Source organism: Neovison vison, chromosome X (assembly GCF_020171115.1).
Source record: "Neovison vison isolate M4711 chromosome X, ASM_NN_V1, whole genome shotgun sequence".
Lineage (NCBI taxonomy): Eukaryota > Metazoa > Chordata > Mammalia > Carnivora > Mustelidae > Neogale > Neogale vison.
The window spans coordinates 84,927,241-84,954,208 of NC_058105.1; the positions used below are offsets into that span (position 1 = coordinate 84,927,241).

The window sequence follows — 26,968 nt, forward strand, 5'->3', positions numbered from 1 at the left end:
CCTGCCTGGAAGCACTGAAAACTGGACATAGACTGGGGCAAGAGGAGTACAAAAAAAGGCCTGGTGGGGAAAGAGGGATAGAGAGGACTCCTGGGAATCCTTAAAAGGCTCCATGAGTGGCAAAGACCCATACTCTTGTTCACCCTTGGGCCCAATGAGCCCTACTACTCAGGACTGCTATATTCCTTCTATGCCAGTTGCTCTCTAGCCCAATAGGCACCAAGGTCCATTCTGGTTCCATGAGGTTTCTCTCTCTCTCTCTCTCTCTCTCTCTCACTTTCCTTGTCTTTTTCTCTATTAATTTCTCTTTCTGCATCAGTCCTTCATCCCAGATCTATTCTTTTAGTCTCTTTCTTATACCTGAAGAAGAAGCCTAAGGAAATAATAGAAGTCTCTCTGCTTTCCAAAGGAGTAAAAAAAGGGGACAAGGGAGGGCAAGAAGGAGACAATGATAGAAAGAGAAAAAGAGAATACATTCAGTCTCTTAAAAATTTTTTCTTCTGTCAATTTATTAAAATACATTGATTAAATAGGAATAGGAAATAGGAAACTTCACAACCATATTATTCATAGCCCGAAACCACTTCCTCTTCTTGCTGTATAGTCAGACAGAGAAAAAAAAAAGTACCAACACATCTGACTTCTAGCTAATTCAGTTCTTCAATTTTACAGAGATTCTAAGGCCCCCTTTTCATAGTAACTCTGCTAGGTCAGAGGTACATGGGATATATGTCAGATGCCAAGGCACATTTGGCACCTGTTCTCAAGAATCTTACAGTCAGGAGGAAACTAATGCAGTTTGTGCACAGAACTCTTGGAACATGAGGCAAACTACACCAAAGCCCTGGGCACAGGGTGTGTTCCAGGACCTATATAAAGATAGGGATAAAAATCAGTAGTCCAGGATGCAGGAAAATTAATACTAGCATCTATGGGGTACCTGGGTGGCTCAGTCAGTTGAGGCTCTGACGCTTGATTTTGGTTCAGGTCATGATTTCAGGGCTGTGAGACCGAGCCCCATGTTGAGCTCCATGCTGGATGTAGATCCTGCTTGAGATTCTCTCTCCTTCTCCCTTTGACTGCCCTGCCCCTCTCTAAAAAATATATTAACACCTATGTGCATCAGACATTTATTTTTGCTCTATTTCTTCTGAGGTATACAAGAAGCCTGGGAGGTGGTCTTACTCTCACTTTATAGTCCAAGAAATGTCAGGTGATCAGCTAAGATCACCCAGCTCATTAGCTAGACATCCATGACCCAAGCCCAATTCTGTGGCTCCAGAAAGTATACTCATTCTTGCCACTACATTACACTGTCTTTAGACCAGTCAGTCCCTTCCTGGCTCTTGGTCTCAGTTTTTCCAGATGTTAAATGTGGTACATGACGATGATCTCTAAGGTCCTAGCCCTGATACTCCAAAGTTAAGATCTCATCTTTGCACCCAAAATTTTCAAGTCAAGGTTAGAGACGGAGATCCCTGCATTAGCCCTATTAATAATTAGGACAGCCTAGACAGGCCAGTGGGCCAAAGAGAGGGGTAGCTGGAAATGGTATTCTTTAGCATACTACTTTTTTCAGTCTAAGTGATGAGAAGGAAAAGGGCAGCTCAGTGGAAATATTTTGTAATAATATAACCTCAAAAAGAAAGCTCACAGATACTGTGACTCCAGTTTCCATTTCAGGAGTTCCTTGGAACTTGAGTAAACATTCATCCTCAAAGGGCCCACATACTAACACAGAATTTCTGGGAGAAGCTTTCAGGGTGAGGGATTTTTGCAGGGCTTTTCTGTTATATGTATGGGAAGCTGAGAGTGGTACCTATCTGCCACATCCCACCCTGAGACAGGCCAGGAAGATGTGCTACAGTCCATTTTGGATATATATAAAATGAAAGAAAACCATAAAAACAGGCTAAGCCCAAACAAAGTTGGTCAAGATGACTTTTTTTTTTTCAGGATGACTTTCAAAGTTACAACCACTGTAACAGCCAGGAATACTCCTATTGTAAGTACTTGCAACACATAACTCGGAAAGGAAAGGAAAGGAAAGGAAAAGAAAAGAAAGGAAAGGAAAGGAAAGGAGAAAAGGGAAAGGGAAGGAAAAGGGGAAGGGAGAGGGAAAGGAAGGTGAAGGGACGGTGAAAGGAAGGGAAGGTGAAGGTGAAAGGAAAGGGACGGGAAGGGAAGGGGAAAGGAAATGGAAGGGAAAGGTAGGGGGAAGGGTAAGAAAGGGAAGAGTAAGTAAAGGGAAGGGAAAGGAAGGAAGAGGAAAGAAAGAGAGGAGAGGAAGAAAGAAAACACCCTTATGCTCACCAAGCTGATTGATGTCACCTCTCTGTGTGCCAGTTTCCTCATCTTCATTTTTTTTTTTTAATTCTAAGGTCAATTTTTATTTCTACAAAAAAGGTAATCAAAAGAGTATAAAAGGCATGTAAAGTATATTACTGAGCGAACTTCAAGTGGAGGTGAGTCTGCAAAGACTGTGAATCTAGAGGGAGAAGGAGGGCCATCTTGTTTCTGGGCTGGCCAGCTGCTCTGAAGGAAGAGATCAGCAGACCACTGACAACCCCGCACTGGTGCTGGCTATAGCCAAGTCTTGCCCATTGCAGACAATCTGAACCCTGGAAAGGGTCAAATTGTGCCTAGGGAGGATGACAGTGAGCTGCACTATATTTCCTCATCTTCAAAATGCATTCCTTACACTGACTGGCATCTTTAAAATGAGGGTAATAACAGTACCAATATCATATGGCTGTTGTGTAGATTATGTTAAGTTAAAACATGTAAAGTGCTTAGGAAAGTACACTTCATACTGTAAGTTCTCTTGATTATCATTGTGCGTTCTATATCCTATGTCACATATTCCCATTAATACTCTCAAGAACTTTATGAGGAATGTACTGTTATTAACCCCAAAACCAAGATCAGAGGAATTGGAAGTAAGTTGCCCAAAGAATCCAGAATCCAGAATCCAGGCCAGACTCCCTCCAAAGCCACCAAAGAACAGTATAATGATAATCCTTAGTGGAACAACTAGCTACCTTGAAAGATTTATGAGATGAGAATCTCCGAAGACTTAGGTTCTGGGCCCAGTGTTGTCACCAACTCACTCTGTACCCTTGGGGAGTAGCTTAAACACTCTCAATCTATTTTCTCAATTAAATAATGGATAATACAACAGTTTCTGCTTGTTTCACTTCACATGGCTGCTTGAGGCAAAAATCAGATCATACAAGGGAAATGGCCCTCTCAGAGTTCAGATTTCTCACCCTTTGCCTCTTCTACCACACTTGCACCATATATTTACTTTGCCTTGCCCCCAAAAGTACAATCCATTCCCATTTCCACCTCCCCTATGTAAATGCTGTTTTCTTTCATTCCTCCAGGAATTTGCATATACTGTTCCCTCTGCCTGGAACATATTTTCCCCAGTGTAAAACCAAGGCCATTCATTCATCTCAATAGCCCAATGTCCAACACCTCATTCTAGTTATAGGCTGATTTTTCTGATGTGAGGCTGTAGCCTAAACAGATCTATGGAAAGAAGAACAAGGGAAATACCCTACTTTTCATATAGTTCATTTTCAGTGCTGCCTATTCACAGGATAGCAGGGAAATAACAAATCCAGCCAACTTTACACTTGATCTCCTGGTCCCAGAAGTATGCCTCATCAAACTACCTTAGCTTTTTAAATAGATGTTTTTTCTGTTCCTATGATGTTGGGTGTCTGTGTTTCTTCCAACGTTTTGGATTGAATTATCCAATGGTAAACTGGAACTGGTCTTTGGGTATTACACAAGCGGGCTGTTAGGGGAGTGGTGTCACCACAATCATATAGAGTCAAATTCTCAAACATGAGCTACAAATTTGGGCTCATGGTAAAAATCTCTGGTGGGGGGGGGGATTAAAAGGAAGCTTCCAGGGATATGTTCCTTTTCACTTACTTTCAAGTGGATCTAATGAGTGTGAAGGGTAGCAATGTGACAGCTCAACCAACCATCAGCATCAGAGAAATTAGAAATGTAAATTTCCCTAAAAGTATAGTCTATGAAAACAGATTCTTCTCCCTGTTGCTTTCTCAGCCTCTCTAAGGTATGGATTATTACTTTAATGTATCTATGATACTCTTACTCATCCATTTATTTTTTAGGAGTCCTGGGCAGTGGGACAGAGCAGAGGGTACTTCATGAACTCTAGTTCTCATGGGGGAGGGGGCAGGGAGCAGGTTTGATAACTAGAGTTGAAAAAAAAAAAAGTCCTGAATATTTATGGAATAAGTTGAAGTAGGGTCAGGTCTGGATATAAAACAAGGCCTCCTACTCTCTATTCAGATATTCTGATTTACTGAGTAGGTACCAACTGCCTGTATGCTGCCAACCCTCAATGACCTTTCCCAATTCTCCTTAAAAGTAGATTAAGCCCTGAAGGTTTCCCCTATGACTCTTCTTTTTAGTTTGACAAATAAAGCTGAAATTATCATGTGGATGCTTTGACAGCCACCCTGTTTGTTCAGACTTCTGGGGGAAGGCAAGAAATCATTTTCTTGATTTGCAAGGCTTGTCCACAGCAGCCCTCAGCAAGCTGTGGGACCTTTCTTTGCTTGTGCAACTGCTTGGACAAGTAGAACATACAAAGAACCTCTATCAGGGAACCAGTAAGGTTTGGCTACTTATGTAAATAGCTAGCAAGCCATGGAGTGGATATGTCTTATTGCCTTTTCAGGGTGGTCCTCCAGTACTCATCAACCTTTAGCCATACTAGGGTTTGGATATTTCCCCCAAGGAATTCTTACTACCTGCTTAGATATGGACCTTTTACTGCAAAAAAAAAATCCCTGCAGCATCACAAAGGAAAGCAACTGGGGTGTGGAAAGCAGAAGGTTAAAAAGAGTATGTAGGCAGCAGTGAAAAGAATACCACAGAGAGAATCTAGAGAACAGATGAAAATTTTAGCTTTGTGGTCTTGGTCAAGAATAGGCTTCTCAGACTTTCACCATCATTACAACGTGTGTGTGTGTGTGTGTGTGTGTGTGTGTGTGTGTGTCCCTGGACAGAATTGTTGATGGGGAGAGTAGTCCCCTAAAAGCCCTGGTGACTGACATTCTAGAAGTCTTGAAAACTAGATATGACAAACATAAGACACTTTAGGCCTGCCCTCTCAAATGTACCCATCAGGGTTAGATGGAAAAAAGCTTCCTCTAGAGCTAGGACATTCCACAATGAACACAGAGTCTGAAAAATGAACCATAAGGTATTTTTCTTCTTACCAAATTAGATGAAGAAGGACTTCACCAAGTAGCAGGGTGTCAGGGTTATACATATAGGCTTGGTTGAGATTAGCATGATTATGCTAACAAAGGAGGCAGAGAGTAACTATTCTCCCATTGATCCTGGCTCAAAATTGCCACTTTGTTTCCCATCCTCCACTTCTAGACAAAAGCATATGAAATTCTTTCTTAGATGCTGTGTCTTTAAATCATAGTTCAGTGTTTTTGAGTTTGGTATTAATAAGGTTCCCTGGATAGGGCAAGGAATTTCAAGCTATTGCTGGTCCTCTATGGCTCTACCTTCAATTACTGGAGGCTCAGAGCATATGGAGGAATTAGATCTCATAGGCATAGGAAGAGGGAAAATGTGCCAGGGAATATGAAAACAACGCTTCTGGGAACCTCCTTTTACAGAGAACCCTGCAGGAGTAGAGAAAAAGAGGCCTGATAACCAGACACAATTTCAGAGTCCCTTGGAGTTGATGGGCTTGTTAGAGGTCATTTAATCTAGCTTTTTGCTTTTGATCAGGCAACTAGCCAAAGTAAGTCAGATACAAGGGAAGGAGAACCATGATTCCCTAGTAAGTCAGGGCCAGTTGTTGGTTTCCTCTTAAGAGCAACAGGGTCTCTTCATTCCGTTCTCTTCATCTCAATCACTCCTGTTTTCTACTCTTATGGCAACATTATCCTTTAAAGAAGACTAAAAAATATGCCAAATGCTCAGAATTGTGGTCTTTAACAGCCATCTACATTAGGAAGGATCAGAGGTAGCAGAATAAACAAAAGATGATTTTTTTTCTGGACTTAAGTAAAATAGCTGTTTGCAAGGCTGATGCTTAATCTTCTTAAAATGTGCTACTGCTTGAAATGCTAGGGAAATACTACCTCTCAATCACAGGAAATGATACCAGAATTGAGGCAAGTGGAATAGGGAACTGGTTCAACTTCTACACTGTGACTATGAAGCTTAAGTTTGCTCTGACCACTTCCTGATAGCATGACCAGCCTTTCCATCTTGGTTACGTTAGCCTACAGACTGTCAGATTTCACAATCTGCATCTGAGAATGTGAAATGCCATGACCCCTGGTTCTCTTGGTGGGCACAAGAGATAAACACTAAATGGTGTACTCAACACACCTACCTGTGAGGCTTTATAATTCACAGCTCTGTTTCTACTGAACAGAAACCCAAAGAACCTCAACAGAGCAGTGGCATGAACAGAAGCAAAATCTCAATTTATTTGTTAGGTTGTATATAGCTTTTGCAAGTGAGTGTCTAGGAAATAGGTCTTTAGTGATCTCATTCACTGAAGACTTTCTGAGTTCATAGAAGTGGCTGTTTCCAATGAAATAGGAGGCTTTTGGGAATTATTTTTATAAGCAAATGATAAAAAACAGAATTTGGTCTCTCAATTCAGCAGGAATGATGACCTCAGCCTCAAGGGTGCAAGCTTGGGTAGACCTAGTAAATGTGTCAGGGCAAGGTAATCTCATGAATGGAAAAAAAGATGTATGTTGGTTGGCCTGCACCAGAGAGAGAACCAACTTTATATTCTGTGTCTGGGAGTGAATTAGTACATACTACTTCTTAATCAAGTGTTCACCTGGAGGTGATAAAACTCCAGGACTGGAAAGGAGCTTAAAAGTGTATTGAGTCGATCCAATTTGTTTTCTTGGCAACACCCAAAGAGATGAACCTTTCTTTTCTTAATGAAGGGTTGCCTCAAAGATTTTTCCAACCTTCTTAGAAAGCTACTCAAATACACAACACCTCTCATTAGTAGAAAGTTTTGCCTTGGCTCTAATCTAAATCCTTTCTGCTGCTCTTTAAATTTAATTCCTTTTCATCCATCTTTGTCTAAGATGTGATGTTCTAGCTAAGCTATTCAGACTCCCCAGTGCCCGGGTTCATGAGGATCCTACCTCCCAGTCTAGAACAGACGCCTGCCACTGGGCAATCTTGTCAATATTCTCCAAACGCCGCTTGCGCTCATTGATCTGCTGAGTCACATTTCTCATGACAGCCAGAGCAGCTGCCACATACCTGTAGTCACTGTGAAGACACAAAAGTACAAGTTAGATGTATCAATGTGTTAGAGAACCAATGTGTTGTGTGCCAACCCTAACATCTATTCTTCTCTTCCTACTTAGTAACAGAGCCCTGATTTTCAGATGGAAACCATGCCACATTGAGTAAAATATTACATTTCCTATCTCTTTACAATAATGGGTGATTATGTGATGAGTCATGTGATATGCAAATAGTAATTCCGGGCAGATTTTCAGAAACCTCCTTTAAGGAAGATAGCATAAGCTTCTTTAGCCCTTACTCGATTTTGATGCTTGGAATGTAGATTGATGGTTTAAGTTCCAGCAGTTATCTTGGACCATAAGAAAAACTCCCTACTCCTAGGGAGAGATAACAAAGTTGGAAGGAGCCCAAGTTTTTGATAACCACTGAGCTACCACAGCAGTCATGGACTGCCTACCTGCAGACTTTTTTTTTTTTTTACATAAAAGGGAAATAGACCCCTATCTTTCTTATAGCTCTATTTTTAAAAATTTTTTTTTATTTTTCAGCGTAACAGTATTCGTTATTTTTGCACCACACCCAGTGCTCCATGCAATCCATGCCCTCTCCAATACCCACCACCTGGATACCCCAACCTCCCACCCCCTGCCCCTTCAAAACACTCAGGTTGTTTTTCAGAGTTCATAGTCTCTCATGGTTCACCTCCCCTTCCAATTTCCCTCAACTCCCTTCTCCTCTCCATCTCCCCTTGTCCTCCATGCTATTTGTTATGCTCCACAAATTGACTTTCTCTGCTTGACTTATTTCACTCAGCATAATCTCTTCCAGTCCCATCCATGTTGCTACAAAAGCTGGGTATTCATCCTTTCTGATGGAGGCATAATACTCCATAGTGTATATGGACCACATCTTCCTTATCCATTCGTCCGTGGAAGGGCATCTTGGTTCTTTCCACAGTTTGGCGACCATGGCCATTGCTGCTATAAACATTGGGGTACAGATGACCCTTCTTTTCACTACATCTGTATCTTTGGGGTAAATACCCAGTAGTGCAATGGCAGGGTCATAGAGAAGCTCTATTTTTAATTTCTTGAGGATTCTCCATATTGTTCTCCAAAGTGGCTGTAGTGGCTGTACCAACTTGCATTCCCACCAACAGTGGAAGAGGGTTCCCCTTTCTCCACATCCTCTCCAAACATATGGTGTTTCCTGTCTTGCTAACTTTGGCCATTCTAACTGGTGTAAGGTGGTATCTCAATGTGGTTTTAATTTGAATCTCCCTGATGGCTAGTGATGATGAACATTTTTTCACGTAGCTCTATTTTCTTATCCAATCTGATATAATCAGCCACGGATCAAGAAGGGAACCTTATACCTGGCATGGTCCAGAGCTTTGCCATCTCTTCTACTGCGTATTTCTAGAGAACTCTACCCAAAATCACTGTGAAATAATATCTACTCTTTTCCTCCAGTACGATATACAGATAGGATGTAGCACAGTGGTTAAGAAAAGACTCTGGATCTACACTCTTTGGCTCAGACCCTAGTTTTGTCACTGAGTAGTGGTCTTTGGAGACCTCTCTCTATTGAGAGAGCCTCACTGACTCTCTCAATGACTCAGTTTATTCATATGTGAAATGGGAGAATTATAGGAGGGTTTGTTGAGGGTTTAATCATCCATATAAACTGTTTTACTTGTGGCCTATAGTAAATGTTAGCAGTATTATTAGTACAAATGAAACATTTCTCTAGAACAGACACCACATGGGTTACCTCTCAAAACCTCTAGTCCCAGAAGTGCAACTTTAGGCTCAGTTTCCTGGGCCTTTGGATGGCCTACTTGTTAAAGTTTATATTGTCCTTCCCAGTTTTCTCTGCTTGTCTGATCTGACTTCCAGTCAAATTGCCCCTATGAAAAGCAGATTGAAAGTGATATCCCAGACATTTGGTGGAGTTACAATAGACAGAGAGGGCAAGAGGATGAATTATGATTCAGTCTTAACTAATCTTTCCTTAGAAAAGCTAAGCATGTTTTGTGGTCGTTAACCTGCTCACTGTCCCAGCACTAATTAGAAAAAAAGAAAGGAGGAAAAAGACATACACAGCAATTGTCTTTTTCTTTCCTAACACACTGAAGTGTGGGGTGGTTGAATAATAAGAGGCACAGAGAAAGCAGCAGTTCTAACTGCCAGGTCAGATACCATGTAGCACTTCCTCTTAGATGGTCTCCTGTGTTCTGTGAATACCTGCCAGATCACAGTCTTCAAGTGCTACTAAATTTTACACCTCTAGTGGTGGGATGCTCACTGTACATCCTAACCAGTTTATTCTGTCTCAAGACAACTTAGCTTAAAAAAAAAAAAAAAACTCTCTTAAATTCTTATTTATTCTGAGCCTTAATAAATGTTAGTTATTAACAGTTTTTCTTCTGGACCCAACTGCTGACTTATATTGAACTCATGGTTGACTAATGCTTCCTAAATCTCTTTAAATTATGCTGTCTAGGGTCGCCTAGGTGGCTTGATGTGTTATGTGTCTGCATTCGGCTCAGGTCGTGATCCCAGGGTCATGGGATCAAGCCCCACATCAGGCTCCCTGCTTAGTGGGGAGTCAGCTTCTCCCTCTGCCCTTCTCTCTGCTTTCCTGCTCTCTGAAATAAGGATATTTTTAAAATAGCCTGTCTAGAAGCTGCATCTCTCTAAGCTGTCCTTGAACTCTGTCTCCGTCTTGATTTCTTAGACCAAACTGTAAAACCTTACATTTGTTCTTTTAAAAAAAATCAATTAGTCAATATACAGTACATCATTAGTCTTTGATGTAATGTGCAATGATTCATTACTTGCATATAACACCCAGTGCTCATCACATCATGTGTCCTCCTTAATGCCCATCACCCAGTTACCCCGTCCCCTACCCACCTCCCTTTCCTGGAGTCAAGAGTCTCTCATGGTTTTTCACTACCTACCTCCCTCACAGCCAACACAGTATGGCAGGCAGAGCTACCAATGGTGGTATTCTCACACAAAGGGAGAGTCCAGTGTTACCACATTTGGATTCAAATCTGAAATTTGTCCAAGGCTCCAGAAACTGAAGCACATGACCATTATTTGCTAAAGAAACACCATCAACTTAAAAATGAACCCAGGGACTGGTCCTAGCTTAGCAAAAAGAAAACCAACTGACCCATACCCATGGCCTTTTACAGCTAGGTCTGGAAGTCTGCTCCAAGAAAACCAGATAATGGAGTCAAGTGAAAGTATGAAGTGGGTCTAATGAGAATTAGGCTGAAAGCTACGGGAAATTGAACAACAGTCTTCTTTCTTCTTAGGAGGTTCAATCAAGAAGAAAGCTGAATGAGTCAAAGATCAGGGATTTAATACTAATTAAAGGCAGGCTATAAAAAGGCTGAGGGCTCTAGGTCATAAAGTAAAGCATGTGAAAGAGTATGGGGGTGGTTCACTCATCGCTGGAGATGACTCTCAGCATATACTTCACTGGTAGGCTCATTTGCTGGTAGGTCATTTCCGTTCAGAGAGAGATAAGTTTCTTGGTCATTTTTGGGTTGGTTTTCTCTAAAAAAAACTACTGAAAATTAAAAAAAAAATAAACTTCAGAAGAAGTCTTAAGTCTCTTTACTCCCCAGTCTTGCTCTGAGTCTACAGAGAAGGCACAATAGGGGCACCTGGGTGGCTCTGTGGGCTAAGCCTCTGCCTTCGGCTCAGGTCATGATCTCAGGATCCTGAGATAGAGCCCTGCATTAGGCTGTGTGCTCAGCAGGGAGCCTGCTTCCCCCTCTCTCTCTGCCTGCCTCTCTGCCTACTTGTGATCTCTGTCTGTCAAATAAATAAATATATATTTTTTTTAAGAGAGAAGGTGTAGTTGGGATGAGCCAGAAGAGGGTGGAAAAGACTAAAGACTAAAGACTAAAGAAAGAATATACCAGAGATATAGGCTTGCAGAAGAAATCTAAGGTCAGTACAAGTTATGCAGGCTGTTACTAGGATATTGAATCTATCAAACAGAGCACAATAGACAGCTGAACAATTATTCCATCTACATTATTTCCCTTAGCTAAACCTAGGGCTAAGGACCCAGCTAATCTCCCTAAAGGCACGGTGTTAAGTTGTGCCATAATGATAATGCATACTGATTTTCTGTGCATTGTGATTCCCAAGTTTATAAAAAACTCTCACAAGCATTCCTTTGCTTTACACATAGAATAACCCTGTGAGGTAAGCAATGATATATTACCATCCCATTGTGCAGAGAAGTTAACAGAAGGAAGCTCAAAAAAATCTAAAGGACATATGTTCTCAATAAAGACCAACATGTAGATGAGGCTCTTCTAACCCCTACTTTCTTTTTTCTTTTACCTATGGTCCTGGGCAGTATATTTGAGGAGCTCAGCCAGTTGTAAGGGATACTTGCAGATCTTCTGCACAGGAGTCAAAAGGAAACCATCAATAGCAATGTCGATCATCTGCTGCAAGAGGCGACAGGCCTCAAAGAAGTGCTGGTAGCGGCTGTCCTTCATTAGTTTGGAGAGTTCCATGCAGGCATCCAGGTGGTTGTTACAATATTCAGAGTATATCCAGAATCCATCTTGCTATGAACACAGGAAAAATGGAGAGAAAAAAAAAAGTTTACTGATAATTCCAAAATAAGTTTTGGAGAAATGAAAAAACAGATCTTGTCCTTACCTAGAAATATTAAAATGGTAACAATGTGAATCTTTCCTAAATTGATTCATAATTTTTATAATAAAATAAAGAAATTATTTGGGAAGTAGACAAACTATAAACATTTGTATAGAAGAATATAAGTAGGAATAGTAGTGAAATTCTATTTAAAAATGGTAATGACAGAACACCGCTCCTCACAAAAGTGAAAACACAGGAATAAAATTCTGGCACTGGATTTTATTTTTTTATTTTTTCAAGTTTTTATTTTAATTCCACTTAGTTAACATACAGTGTTAGTTCAGGTGTTCAAATATAGCAATTCAGCAATTCCATACATCACCACCCAGTGCTCATCAAAACAAAGGCACTTCTTTTTTTTTTTTTAAGATTTTATTTATTTATTTGACAGAGAGAGATCACAAGTAGGCAGAGAGGCAGGCAGAGAGAGAGAGGAGGAAGCAGGCTCCCTGCTGAGCAGAGAGCCCGATGTGGGACTCGATCCCAGGACGCTGAGATCACGACCAGAGCCGAAGGCAGCGGCTCAACCCACTGAGCCACCCAGGCGCCCCAAAACAAAGGCACTTCTTAATCCCCACCGTCTATTTAACCCATCCACCCACCAACCTCCTCTCTGGTGACCATCAATTTGTTCTCTATAGGTAAGAGTCTGTTACTCGGTTTGTCTCTATTTTTTTTCCATTGCTCATTTGTTTTGTTTCTTAAATTTCACATATGAGTGAAATCACATTGTATTTGTCTTTCTCTGACTGACTTATTTTACTTAGACTTGTATCTTCCATCTCCATCTGTGTCTTTGCAAACGGCAAGATTTCATTCTTTTGTGTGTGTGTGTGTGTGTGTGTCTGTCTGTCTTACACACCACATATTCTTTACCCATTTATCTATTGATGGACACTTGGTATGTTTCCATATCTTGGCTATTGTAAATAATACTGTTATAAATTTAGGGGTGCATATATCCTTTTGAATTAATGTTTTTGGAATTTGGGGGTAAATATCAAGTAGTGTGATTATTGGATCATAGGATAGTTCAATTTTAACTTCTTGAGAAACCTCCACACTTCTTCCACAGGGGCTGCACCAGTTTGCATTCCCAATAGTGCAAGAGCGTTCCTTTTTCTCTACATCCTAGCCAGCACCTGTTGCTTCTTGTGTTAATTTAGCCATTCTCAAAGGGGTGAGATGGTATCTAATTGTGGTTTTGACTTTTGCTGATGATGAGTGATATTGAGCATTCTCTCATTTGTCTGTTGGCCAACTGTATTTCTTTGAAGAAATGTCTGTCTATTCTATCCATTTTTTTTAAATTTGATATTTTGCCTTTTGGGGTGATGAGTTGCATCAGTTCTTTACATAATTTGAATACTAACCCTTTATCAGATATGTCATTTGCAAATATCTTCTCCCATTCAGTAGGTTGCCTTTGACTTTTGTTGACTGTTTCCTTAGTTGTGTAGAAGCTTTTTATTTTTATATAGTCCCAATAGTTTATTTTTGCTGTGGTTTCCGTTGCCTCACGAGACATACCTAAAAAAGTTTCTATGCTGATATCAGGGACATTACTACCTGTGCTCTCTTCTAGGATTTCTATGGTTTCATGTCTCACATTTAGATCTTTAAACCATATTAAATTTATTTTTGTTTATGGTGTAAGAAAGTGGTCTAGTTTCATTCTTTTGCAGGTAGTTGATCAGTTTTTTGTTGAAGAGACTGTCTTTTCCCCATTCGTTCCTGCTTTGTCAAAGGTAACTGAACATATAATTATGGGTTTATTTCTGGGTTTTCTATTCTGTTCTATTGACCGATGTGTCTATTTCAGTGCTAGTACCATAAAGTTTTGATTCCTATCACTTTATAATTTAATGTGAAGTCCAGAACTGTGATAACTCCAGTCTTGCTTTCCTTTTTCAAAATTGCTTTGGCTATTTGAGGTCTTTTGTATATCCATATAAATTTCAGGATTATTTGTTCTAGTTGTGTGAAAAATGTTGTTGGTATTTTCATATGGATTGCATTAAATATGTAGATTTGTTTGGGTAGTAGAGACATTTTAACAATATTCATTCTTCCAACCCATGGACATGGAATGTTTTCCCATTTATTTGTATCATCTTCAATTTCTTTCATTGGTGTTTTATAGTTTTCAGACTACAGTTCTTTCACCTCTTTCGTTAGGTTTATTTCTAGCTATCTTATTTTTGGTGCAGTTATAAATCAGATTGTTTTTCTTTATTTCTCTTTAAGCCTTTTCATTATTAGTGTACAGAAATGTAACAGATTTCTGCACATTGATTTTTCATCCTGCAACTTCACTGAATTCATTTAAAAGTTCTAGCAGGCTTTTGGTGGAGTCTTTCAGGTTTTCTAATTAGAATATCATGTCACCTGCAAATAGTGAAAGTTTTACTTCTTCCTTACCTATTTAGAAACGTTTTATTTCTTTTTGTTGTTTAACTGCTATAGCTAGGGCTTCCAATAATACGTTGAATAAAAGTGGCAAGAGAGGACATCCTTATTTTGTTCCTGAACTTAGGAAGAAAGGTTTCAGGTTCTTCCCAGTGAGTATGAAGTTAGCTGTGGGTTTTTAAAATATGGCTTTTATTATGTTAAAATATATTCCTTTAAACCTACTTCCTTGAAGGCTTTTTATCATGATTTGATACTGTACTTTGTCAAGCACTTTTTCTGCATCTATTGAAATGATCATATGGTTTTTATCAATTGTCTTATTGTTGTGATACATCATGTTGGTTGATTTGAGAATATAAAACCACGTTTGCATCCCAGGAATAAATCCCACTTGATAGTGGTAATGATTTTTTTTAACATATTGTTGGTTATGGTTTGCTAATATTTTTTGAGTATTTTTGCATGTATGCTCAGCAGGGATATTGGCCTGTAGCGTTCTCTCTCTCTCTTTCTGGTGCCTTTATCTTATTTTAGTGTAAGGGTGATACTGGCTTCATAGAATGAATTTAGAGGTTTTCTTTATTCTTTTATTTTTTTTTGGAATATTTTAAGAAGAATACATATTCACTCTTCTTTAAATGTTTGGTAGAATTCTCCTGTGAAGCCAATTGATCCTAGACTTTTGTTTGCTGGGAGTTTTTTTTAATTACTGACTCAGTCTCCTTGCTGGTAATCAGTATGTTCCAGTTTTCTACTTCTTGCAGTTTTGGCAGGTTATTTGTTCCTAGGGATTTATCCATTTGTTGTATTTGTTCTATGTTCCCTAATTTTGTGGCATACAGTTTTTCATATTTTTTAAACAATTGTTTGTATTTCTGTGCTGTTGGTTGTTATTTTTCCTCTTTTAGTTATAATTATAATTATTTCAGCCCTCTCTGTCTTTCTCTCTATGGTGAGTCTGGCTAAAGGTTTATCAATTTTGTCGATCTTTTCAAAGAACCAGCTCCTAGTTTCACTGGTCTGTTCTATTGATTTTTTTAGTTAATATAGCATCTATTTTTGCTCTCATCTTTTTCACTTCCTTCCTTCTGCTGGTTTTGATTTTTTTTTTGTTTTGAATTTTATTTGTTGTTTCTTGTCTAGTGATAAAGGAAAAGTTCAACTTTTAATGTTTGTGGACCCTGCTCCTGGGCTCCAAGGGAAGCTGTACTTTTATAAGAATCAGAACGACTTCACCAAACTTCAAAGTATGGGCTCTATATATGCCCTGAGCACACATTATGCATCTGTTTTGTAGCAAATAAAAAAAAAGGAAATATTTCGAACTAGAGATAGGAGTAAAAATCTCCCCAATTTCTATTTCCAGAGCTCTGAAGCCTGCAAACTTGCATATACTAAAAGCATAATATAAAGTTTGTAATTTTCTGAAATGTCCTTCATCATGATTTGTTTACTCTTGAAACAAAACAAAACAAACAAAATGTATATAACCCTGTATAAACATCCCTTTTCTGGAGCACTTTCTTCCATGTTTAGACTGTGTATCTTGTGCTGTTGTCCTTCCTTGGGCTTGAATAAAACTCTCTTCCTTTAAAAAAAAATTATAAAAGGTTTTAATTTTCTTCCAAGTTTTTATTGTAAATTCCAGTTAGTTAACATACAGTGTGATATTTGCTTCATGAAAAGAATTTAGTGACTCATCACTTACATACAATATCTAGTGCTTATCACAAGTGCTCTCCTTAATACCCATCTGGTTACCCACCATTCCTCCAGCAACCCTCAGTTTGTCCTCTAAAGTTAAGAGTTGGTTTTACAGTTTTCCTCTTTCCCCCTGTGTTCACCTGTTTTGTTTCTTAAATTCCACATGAATTAAATCATATGGTATTTATCTTTCTCTGATTTATTTCACATAAATGGCTCCATCCATATCATTGCAAATAACAAGATTTTGTTCTTTTTGTGGCTGAGTAATATTCCATTGTGTATGTGCACACACACACACACACACACACACACACACACACATGGATGTATACTTCTTTATCCGTTTATCAGTCAGTGAATATTTGGACTCCCCATAATTTGACAAGTCCAATATTTGGACTCACCATAATAATGCTGCTATAAACATCAGGTTCATGTATCCATCTGAATTAGTGTTAATGTAAACTTTTCTAAATACCTAGTAGTGCAACTGCTGGATCATGGGATAGTTCTATTGTGACCTTTTTGAGGAACCTCCATACTGTTTTCCAGAGTGGCTGCACCAATTTGCACTCCCACCATTAGTATAAGAGGGTTCTCCCTTTTTCCACACCCTTGCCAACATCTGTTGTTTCCTGTATTATTTACTTTAGTTATTCTGGCAGTTGTGAGGTGATATCTGATTGTTTTCATTTCCCTGATGATGAATGATGATAAACATCTTTTCATGTATTTGCTAGCCATCTGTATGTATTCTTTGGAAAAAATATCTATTTATGTCTTCTGCCCATTTTCAACTGGATTGTTTTTTAGGTATTGAGCTTGATAAATTCTTTGTAGATTTTGGACACGAATCCTTCATCAGATATGTCATTTACAAATATCTTCACTCATTCTGAGGGTTGACTTTTAATTTGATTATTGTTTCTTTCACTGCGCAGAAGCTATTTTATCTTGATAAGGTCCTGAGAGTTCACTTTTGCTTTTGCTACCCTTGCCTCCAGAGATGTGTATAGTAACAAGTTGCTATAACCTATGCCACAGAGGTTGCTGTTTGTGCTCTCCTCTAGGATTTTGATGGTTTCCTTTCTCACATTTAGGTCTTTCATCCACTTTGAATTAACTTTTGTGTATGGTGTAAGAAAGTTGTCTAGTTTCACTCTTCTGCATGGTGTTGTCCAGTTTTACCAACATCATTTGTTGAAGAGACTGTCTTTTTTTCCCATTGGATATTCTTTCCTGCTGTGTTGAAGACTAGATTCACCATACACTTGTGGGTCCATTTCTGTGTTTTCTATTCTGTTCAATTGACCTGTGTCTGCTTTTGTCCCATACCGTACTGTCTTGATTATTACAGCTTCATAATACAGCTTGAAGACCAGAGTTGTGTTGCCTCCAGCTTTTCTTTTCTTTTTCATTATTGCTTCAGCTATTTGGGGTCTTTGTGGCTCCATTCAAATTTTAGGATTGCTCGTAGTAGCTCCATGAAAAATGTTGGTAGTATTTTGATAGGGATTGCATTAAATATATAGATTGTTCTGAGTAGTATAGACATTAACAATGATTTCTCCCAATCCATGAACATGGAATGTCTTTCCATTTCTTTGTGTCCTCTTCAATTACTTTCATCCGTGTTTTACAGTTCTCAGAGTACAAGTCTTTCACCTCTTTGGTTAGCCTTATTCCTCAGTATCTTATGTCTTTGGTGCAATTGTAAATAGGATCAATTTCTTAATTTCTCTTTCTACTGCTTCTTTATTGGTGTACAGAAATGCAACAGATTTCTGTATTTTGATTTTGTATTGTGTGAATTTACTGAATTCATGTATCAGTTCTAGCAATTTTTTGGTGGAATCTTTCAGACTTTCCACATAGAAAGCCTCATGTTGTCTATAAAGAGCGAGAGTTTTGCTTCTTACTTGCCAATTTAGATGCATTTTATTTATTATTGTTGTCTGATTGCTGAGGCTCGAACTTCCAATACTATGTTAAATAATAATGGTGACAGTGGACGTCCATCCCTGTCTAGTCCTTCACCATAGAGAAAATCACTCAATTTTCCCCATTGTGAAAGGTATCAGCTGTGGGTTTTTTAATATGGCCATTATGATGTTGAGGTATGTTCCTTCTCACCCTACTTCGTTGAGGGTTTTTATCAAGATGAATGTTTTTATGCCAGTACCATGCTGTCTTGGTGATTACAGCTTTGTAATGAAGCTTGAAATCAGGTAAGGTGATGCCGCCAGCTTTATTTTTGTTTTTCAACATTTCCTTAGCGATTCGGGGTCTCTTCTGATTCCATACAAATTTTAGGATTATTTGCTCCAGCTCTTTGAAGAATACCGATGGAATTTTGATCGGAATGGCATTAAAAAGTATAGATTGCTCTAGGCAGTATAGACATTTTAACAATGTTTATTCATCCGATCCAAGAGCATGGAATGGTCTTCCATCTATTTGTGTCTTCTTCAATTTCTTTCATGAGTGTTCTGTAGTTCCTCACGTACAGATCCTTTACCTCTTTGGTTAGGTTTAGTCCCAGGTATCTTATGGTTCTTGGTGCTATAGTAAATGGAATAAATTCTCTAATTTCCCTTTCTGTATTTTCATTATTAGGGTATGAGAAAGCCACTGATTTCTGCACATTGACTTTGTATCCTGCCACGTTGCTGAATTGCTGTATGAGTTCTAGTAGTTTGGGGGTGGAGTCTTTTGGGTTTTCCATATAAAGAATCATGTCATCTGCGAAGAGAGAGAGTTTGACTTCATCATTACCAATGTGGATACCTTTTATTTCTCTCTGTTGTCTGATTGCTGTTGCTAGGACTTCTAATACTATGTTGAACAAGAGTGGTGAAAGTGGGCATCCTTGTCTTGTTCCTGATCTCAATGGGAAGGCTGCAAGGTTTTCCCATTGAGGATGATATTTGCTGTGGGTCTTTCATAGATAGATTTGATGAGGTTCAGGAATGTTCCCTCTATCCCTATACTTTGAAGCATTTTAATCAGGAACAGATGCTGGATTTTGTCAAATGCTTTTTCTGCATCAATTGAGAGGACCATGTGGTTCCTCTATCTTCTCATATTAATTTGTTGTATCACATTGATTTGCAAATATTGAACCATCCTTGTAGCCCAGGGATGAATCCCACCTGATCATGGTGGATAATCTTTTTAATGTGCTGTTGGAACCTGTTGGCTAGGATCTTGTTGAGAATCTTAGCATCCATATTCATCAGTGATATTGGTCTGACATTCTCCTTTTTGGTAGGGTCTTTGCCTGGTTTGGGGATCAGGGTAATGCTGGCTTCATAGAAAGAGTCTGGAAGTTTTCCTTCTGCTTCAATTTTTTGAAACAGCTTCAGGAGAATAGGTGTTATTTCTTCTTGGAAAGTTTGGTAGAATTCCCCAGGGAATCCGTCAGGTCCTGGGCTCTTGTTTTTTGGGAGGTTTTTGATCACTGATTCAATCTCGTTATTAGATAGAAAGAACCAAGATGCCCTTCAACGGATGAATGGATAAGGAAGATGTGGTCCATATACACTATGGAGTATTATGCCTCCATCAGAAAGGATGAATACCCAACTTTTGTAGCAACATGGACAGAACTGGAAGAGATTATGTTGAGTGAAATAAGTCAAGCAGAGAGAGTCAATTATCATATGGTTTCACTTATTTGTGGAGCATAACAAATAGCATGGAGGACAAGGGGCGTTAGAGAGGAGTAGGGAATTTGGGTAAATTGGAAGGGGAGGTGAACCATGAGAGACTATGGACTCTGAGAAACAATCTGAGGGGTTTGAAGTGCCGGGGGGTGGGTGGTTGGGGTACCAGGTGGTGGGTATTATAGAGGGCACGGCTTGCATAGAGCACTGGGTGTGGTGAAAAAATAATGAATAATGTTTTTCTGAAAATAAATTTGATATTCAAAAAAAAAGAGATGAAGGTTGTATTTTGTCAAATGCTTTTTCTGTATGTATTGAGAGCATATGATCATATTTCTTATCTCTTCTCTTATTAATATGGTGTATCATCTTGATGGATTTGCAAATATTGAACTGTTCTTGCAACCAATGAATAATTCCCACTTGATCATGGAAAATGATTCTTCTACTGTACTGTTGGATTCGATTTGCTAGTATTTTGTTAAGAAATTTTTGTGTCCATGTTCATCAGGGATATTGGTTTATAGTTCTCTTTCTTAGTGGCTTCTTTGTCTGGTTTTGGAATCAGTGTAATGCTGGCCTCATAGGATGATCTTGGAAGTTTTCCTTCTATTTCTATTTTTTAGAACAGTTTGAGAAGAATAGGTTAGTCTTCTTTAAATGTTTATTAGAGGGATAGCTGTGGATCCAGATAGCACCTAGATAGCTCTGTCAGTCAAATGTCTGCTTTCAGCACAGGTCATGATCCCAGGGTCCTAGGATCAGGTCCCTTATTGGGTTCCTTACTCAGCAGGGAGCCTGTTTCTCCCACTGCCTGAGGCTCTCCCTGCTTGTGCTTGCTCTCACTTTCTCTTTCTGAAAAATAAATATATAAAATCTTTTAAAAAAAGATTTTATTTATTTATTTGACAGAAATCACAAGTAGGCAGAGAGGCAGGCAGAGAGAGAAGGAAGCAGGCTCCCTGCTGAGCAGAGAGCCCGATGCAGGGCTCGATCCCAGGACCCTGAGATCATGACCTGAGCCAAAGGCAGAGGCTTTAACCCACTGAGCCACCCAGGCACGCCTAAATATATAAAATCTTAAAAAAAATAAATGTTTAGTAGAATTCTCCTGGGAAGCCATCTGGCCCTAGACATTGTTTATTGGGAGATTTTTGTTTACTGATTCAATATTTTTGTTGGTTATCAGTCTGTTCAAGTTTTATATTTGTTCCTTTTTTATAGTTTTTGCAGTTCATATGTTTCTAGGAATTTATCCATTCCTTCATATTGCCCAGTTTGTTGCATATAGTTGTTCATATATTCTCTTGAAAATCGTTTGTATTTCTGTTGTGTTAGTTGTGATCTTCTCTCATTTGTGATTTTATTTATTTGGGTCCTTTGTCTTTTCTTTTTCATAAGTCTGGATATGAGTTTATTAATTTTATTAGTTTTTTTCAAAGAACCAGCTCTGTTTTCATTGACCTATTGTATTTTTTGTTGTTTCTGTGTCATTTATCTTTGCTCTCATCTTTATTCTTTCCTTTCTTCTGCTGGTTTTGGGTTTCTATTGTTCTTTTCCTAGCTTCTTTAGGTGTAGTTTGTGTATTTGAGATTTTTCTTGCTTCATTTTTTTCTTTTTCTTTTTTTTTATTAAGTTCAGTTAGCCACTGTATATTACATCATTAGTTTTTGATGTAGTGTTCAATGATTCATTAGTTGCATATAACACCCAGTGCTCATCAGAACATGTGTCCTCCTTAATACCCATCACCTGGCTAATACCTCCCCCCTGAAACCCTCATTTTATTTCCATAGTCCAGAGTCTCTCATGGTTCGTCTCCCTCTCTGATTTCTCCCTTCAGTTTTCCTTCCCTTCTCCTATGGTCCTCCACATCATTCATTATGCTCCACATATGAGTGAAACCATATGATAACTGTCTTTCTCTAATTGACTTATTTACTTAGTATAATACCTCTAGTTCAATCCATGCTGATGAAAATGGTGGGTAATCATCTTTTCTGATGGCTGAGAAATATTCCACTGTATATATGTACCACATCTTCTTTACTCATTAATCTGTTAAAGGGTATCTCAGCTCTTACAGTTTGGCTATGGTGGACATTGCTGCTATGAACATTGGGGTGTCTGTACCTCTTTTCACTACATCTCTATCTTTTGGGTAAATATCTGTAGTGCAATTATTGGATCATAGGGTAGCTTTATTTAACATCTTAAGGAAACTCCATACTGTTTTCCAGAGTGGCTGTACCAACCTGCATTCCGACCAACAATGTAAGAGGGTTACCCTTTATCCACATCTTCGGGTACATTTGTTATTTCTTGCCTTGTTGATTTTTGCCATTCTAACTGGTGTAAAGGGGTTTCTCATTGTGGCTTTGATTTTTATTTCTGTGATGGGTAGTGATGTTGAGCATTTTTCATGTGTCTGTTAGCCATTTGGATGCCTTCTTTGGAGAAGTGTCTGTTCCTGTCTTCTTTCCATTTTTTGACCAGATTATTTGTTTTTTGGGTGTTGAGTTTGAGAAGTTCTTTATAGATCTTAGATATCAGTCTTTTTTCTGTATTGTCATTTGCAAAAATCGTCTCCCATTCCATGGATTGCTTCTGTTTTGTTGACTATTTCCTTTGTTGTGCAGAAGCTTTTTTCTTGATGAAGTCCCCAAAGTTCATTTTTGCTTTTGTTTCCCTTGCTGTTGGAGATACGTCTTGAAAGAAGTTGCTGTGGCCACTGTTGAAGAGGTTACTGCCTATGTTCTCTTCTAGGACTTTCGTGGATTCCTGTCTCACGTCGAGGTCTTTCATCCATTTTGAGTTTATCTTGTGTATGGTGTAAGAGAATGGTCGAGTTTCATTCTTCCCCAGCAGCACTTGAAGGGACTGTCTTCTCCTTGTTTCTTGAGGAAAGCCTGTATTGCTATATACCTCCCTTTTATGACCGCTTTTGCTGCATCCCAGAGGATTTTGAGGGTTCTGTTTCACTTTCATTTGTTTCCATGTATTTTTTTTTAAATCTCTTCTTTAATTTTCTGGTTAACCCATTCATTCTTTAGTAGGATTTTCTTTAACCTCCATGTATTTCTGGTCTTTCCAATTCTTATCTTGTGGTTGACTTCAAGTTTCATAGTGTCATGGTCTGAAAAGATGCATCATATGATCTCAGTCTTTCGCTATTTGTTGAGTCCTGATTTGTGAACCAGTGTGTGATCTATTCTGGAGAATATCCAATGTGCACATGAAAAGTATGTGTATTCTGATGTTTTAGGATGGAATATTGTGACTGTATCTGTTAAATTCATCTGTTCCAATATGTTCATCAAAGCCACTGTTTTCTTGTTGATTTTCTGTGTGGATCACTCTAAGTGGGGTGTTAATATCTCTTACTATTATTATATTACCATGAATTAGTTCCTTTATGTTAATTATTAACTGTTTTATATATTTGGATGCTCCATGTTGGGTGCATATATATTTACAATTCTTATATCTTCTTGTTGGATTGTCCCGTTTTTTACTGTATAGTATCTTTCTTTCTTTTAATTTAATTTTTTCAATGTTCTAGAATTCATTGTTTAGTATCTTTCTTTTTCTCTTTTTATAGACTTTATTTTGAAGGCCATTTTGTATGATTTAAGTATTGCTATCTGGTTTTCTTTTGAATCCAGTTGCATAATAAATATTTCTCTATCCTCTCACTTTCAATGTGTAGGGGTCCTTGGGTCAGAAATGAGTATTTTGTAGGCAGCACATAGCTGGATCTTTTTTTTTTTTTAATTCATACTGTCACCCTATCTTTTGATTGGACTATTTAGTCCATTATATTCAAAGCAATTATTGATATGTATTTATTGCCATTTCATTATCTGTTTTATAGTTATTTTTGTAGTTTTTCTTTTATTTCTTTCTTCTCTCTTCCACAGTTACTGTTTTTCTTTAGTGATATACTTGGGTTCCTTACTGTATTATTTGCATATCTTTTACTGGTTTTTGATTTGTGGTTACCATTCAGATTATATGTAACATCTTCTGCATATAGCTGTGTATATTAAGCTGTGGGTGCTTAATTTTGAACTCATTCTTTACTCCTTTCCCCTCCACATTCCAGATATTTGGTATCGTATATCCTTTTGTTTTGAGTTTGTCTTGACCGAAATTTACAGCTATAATTAATCACTTTTTGCTTTTGTATTCCCTGTTTGTCATACTCTTACTTGGGATTTTTGGTTTCCACTTACAGAATGCCCCTGAACATTTTTTGTAGGTCTGGTTTAGTGGTCATGAGTTCTCTTAACTTTTGTTTGCCTGGGAAACTGTATCTCTCCTTGTATTCTGAATGATAGCCTTGCTGTATAAAGTATTCTTGGCTGAAGATTTTTTTTTTCTTTCAGCACTTTGAATATTTAGACTACATCCTTCTGGTATAAAAAATTTCTGCTGAAAAATCCTGTGACAGTCTTTGGGTTTTTCTTTGTCAATTTAATTACTGTGTGTCTTGGTGATAACCTCCTTGGGTTGAATTATTTTGTTGCGGGGGGAAATCTCTGTACTTCCTGATTCTAGATCTCTTTTTCACTCCCCAGATTTGGGAATTTTCCAGCTATTATTTTTTCAAATATATTTTCTGCCCCACACCCTCTTCTTCTGGGATCCCTGTAATGCAAAATGACACTTGATGGAGTCACTGAGTTCTCTAAAGCCTATTCTCATTATGCAGTATTTGTTTGTCTTTCACCTTTTTAGAACAACCTAATTTTTAAAAAAGCAAAATAGTATATTAAATCTACATTAACATAGTAAAATGAAAAATCATATGATCATTTTTGTAGATATATAAACATTTGAAAAAAACACATATATGATAAAAAGCCACCAATACACTAAGATTAGAAAGAGAAGCCTCCAATATGATAAAGTTCAACCATAAAAAAAACTAAAGCTAATATCATTCTTTTTTTTTTAAAGATTTTATTTATTTATTTGAGAGAGAGAGAGAGGTCACAGGTAGGTAGAGAGGCAGGCAGAGAGGCAGGCAGAGAAAGAGGGGGAAACAGGCTCCCCACTGAGCAGAGAGCCCGATGCGGGCCTCGATCCCAGACCCTGAGATCATGACCTGAGCTGAAGGCAGAGGCTTAACCCACTGAGCCACCCAGGTGCCCAAGCTAATATCATTTTTAATGGTAAAATACTGAATGCTTGCCCCTAAAACCAAGTACAGATGTCTACTTTCACTATTTCACCAGTGCAATAAGACAAGAAAAAGAAAGAGAAGGCATATAGATTGGATATAAGGAAATAAAAATTAATGTAGCATTGTGTATAAAAAATTTGAAAAATAAATTAAATGAAGAAATAAACTGTCTTTGTTCAGAAATGATAAATGATTATATGTGTATACAATCCTAAAGAATCTGTAAAAAATACTATAACCAATTATTAAATTAAGTAATATGTCAGGATTCAACATCAGTACACAAAAATCAATTGTATTTACTTTGTGTTTATCAATTATTTATTTATCATAGCAACAAACTGTAAGAAATTAAAATAAAAATACTCTTTACAGTAGCAACAACAACAAAACCAAAACCAAACCAAACCAAACCAAAAAAAAAAAAAAAAGAAACCAAAAAAAAAACACCTAGAAATCAATTTTTAAAAATAAGTTCAAGATTTATACCATGATAACTAGCAACAATGCTAGAAGAAATTATAGAAACATAGATAGGTATTTGTTCACAGAGCTGAAAGCCTACAAATTTTCCCAAAATTAAATCTACAAATTTATTTCTATCCTAATCAAAATGTTGGCATTGCTTTTTGCTTGTTTGTTTTTTGGAAGAGCTTAAGCAAGCTGATTTTCCTCCCAGTTTTATTGAGAAAAAGTGGACATACATCACTGTATAAATTTAAGGTGTATAGCATGATTGTTGAATATATATTGTAAAATGATTATATAATAATAACAACCATCATCTTATATAGTTACAATAAAGAGAAGAGAAAGGGGTGCTTGGGTGGCTTAGTTGGTTGAGTCTGACTCTTGATCTCAGCTGAAGTCTTAATCTCAGGTTCATGTGTTCAAGCCCCATATCAGGCTCAAAAAAAAAAATTATTCCCTGTGATGAGATAAATTTATATAGAAAAACAAATCACCTATAATAGCCAAAATTGTTTTGAAGAAAAATTAATTTGAAACACACTACCTGCTTTTAAGAGTTGTTATGAAGCTATATTAATCAAGATAGTGTGATTTTTTTCCAACCTATGTATGGTGATGGATGTTAGCTAGACTTATTGTGATCATTTTGCAATATATACAAATATCAAATCATTATGTTGTGCACCTAAAACTAATTCATTATATGTCAATTATATCTCAATTAAAAATAGCAATAAGGGGTAAATACCCAGGAGTGCAATTGCAGGGTCATAGGGAAGTTCTATTTTTAATTTCTTGAGGAATCTCCACACTGTTCTCCAAAGAGGCTGCACCAACTTGCATTCCCACAAACAGTGGAAGAGGGTTCCCCTTTCTCCACATCCTCTCCAACACATGTTGTTTCCTGCTTTGTTAATTTTGGCCATTCTAACTGGTGTGAGGTGATATCTCAATGTGGTTTTAATTTGAATCTCCCTGAGGGCTAGTGATGATGAACATTTTTTCATGCGTCTGATAGCCATTTGTATGCTTTGATTGGAGAAGTGTCTGTTCATATCTTCTGCCCATTTTTTGATATGGTTGCCTGTTTCGTGTGTGTTGAGTTTGAGGAGTTCATTATAGAACCTGGATATCAACCTTTTGTCTGTACTGTCATTTGCAAATATCTTCTCTGTACCCCAATGTTTATAGCAGCAATGGCCACGGTCGCCAAACTATGGAAAGAACCAAGATGCCCTTCAATGGACGAATGGATAAGGAAGATGTGGTCCATATACACTATGGAGTATTATGCCTCCATCAGAAAGGATGAATACCCAACTTTTGTAGCAACATGGACGGGACTGGAAGAGATTATGCTGAGTGAAATAAGTCAAGCAGAGAGAGTCAACTATCATATGGTTTCACTTATTTGTAGAGCATAACAAATATCATGGAGGACAAGGGGTGTTAGAGAAGAGAAGGGAGTTGGGGTAAATTGGAAGAGGAGGTGAATCATGAGAGACTATGGACTCTGAAAAACAGT

The 26,968-nt window shown here is 38.0% G+C and overlaps 1 protein-coding gene across 7 annotated transcripts in view; it reads right to left on the reverse strand.

Annotated features, from left to right (window-relative positions):
• Nucleotides 1–26,968, reverse strand: part of ARHGEF9 (Cdc42 guanine nucleotide exchange factor 9) — a 235,655-nt gene that overhangs the window by 55,984 nt on the left and 152,703 nt on the right. For all 7 annotated transcript variants that reach the window (XM_044234616.1, XM_044234621.1, XM_044234620.1 and 4 more), the window contains 2 exons: nucleotides 11,673–11,905; nucleotides 7,191–7,320 (listed from right to left, as the gene is read on the reverse strand). In XM_044234616.1, coding sequence (XP_044090551.1) covers nucleotides 7,191–7,320; nucleotides 11,673–11,905 — 363 coding nt within the window. The remainder of the gene's footprint in view (nucleotides 1–7,190; nucleotides 7,321–11,672; nucleotides 11,906–26,968) is intronic.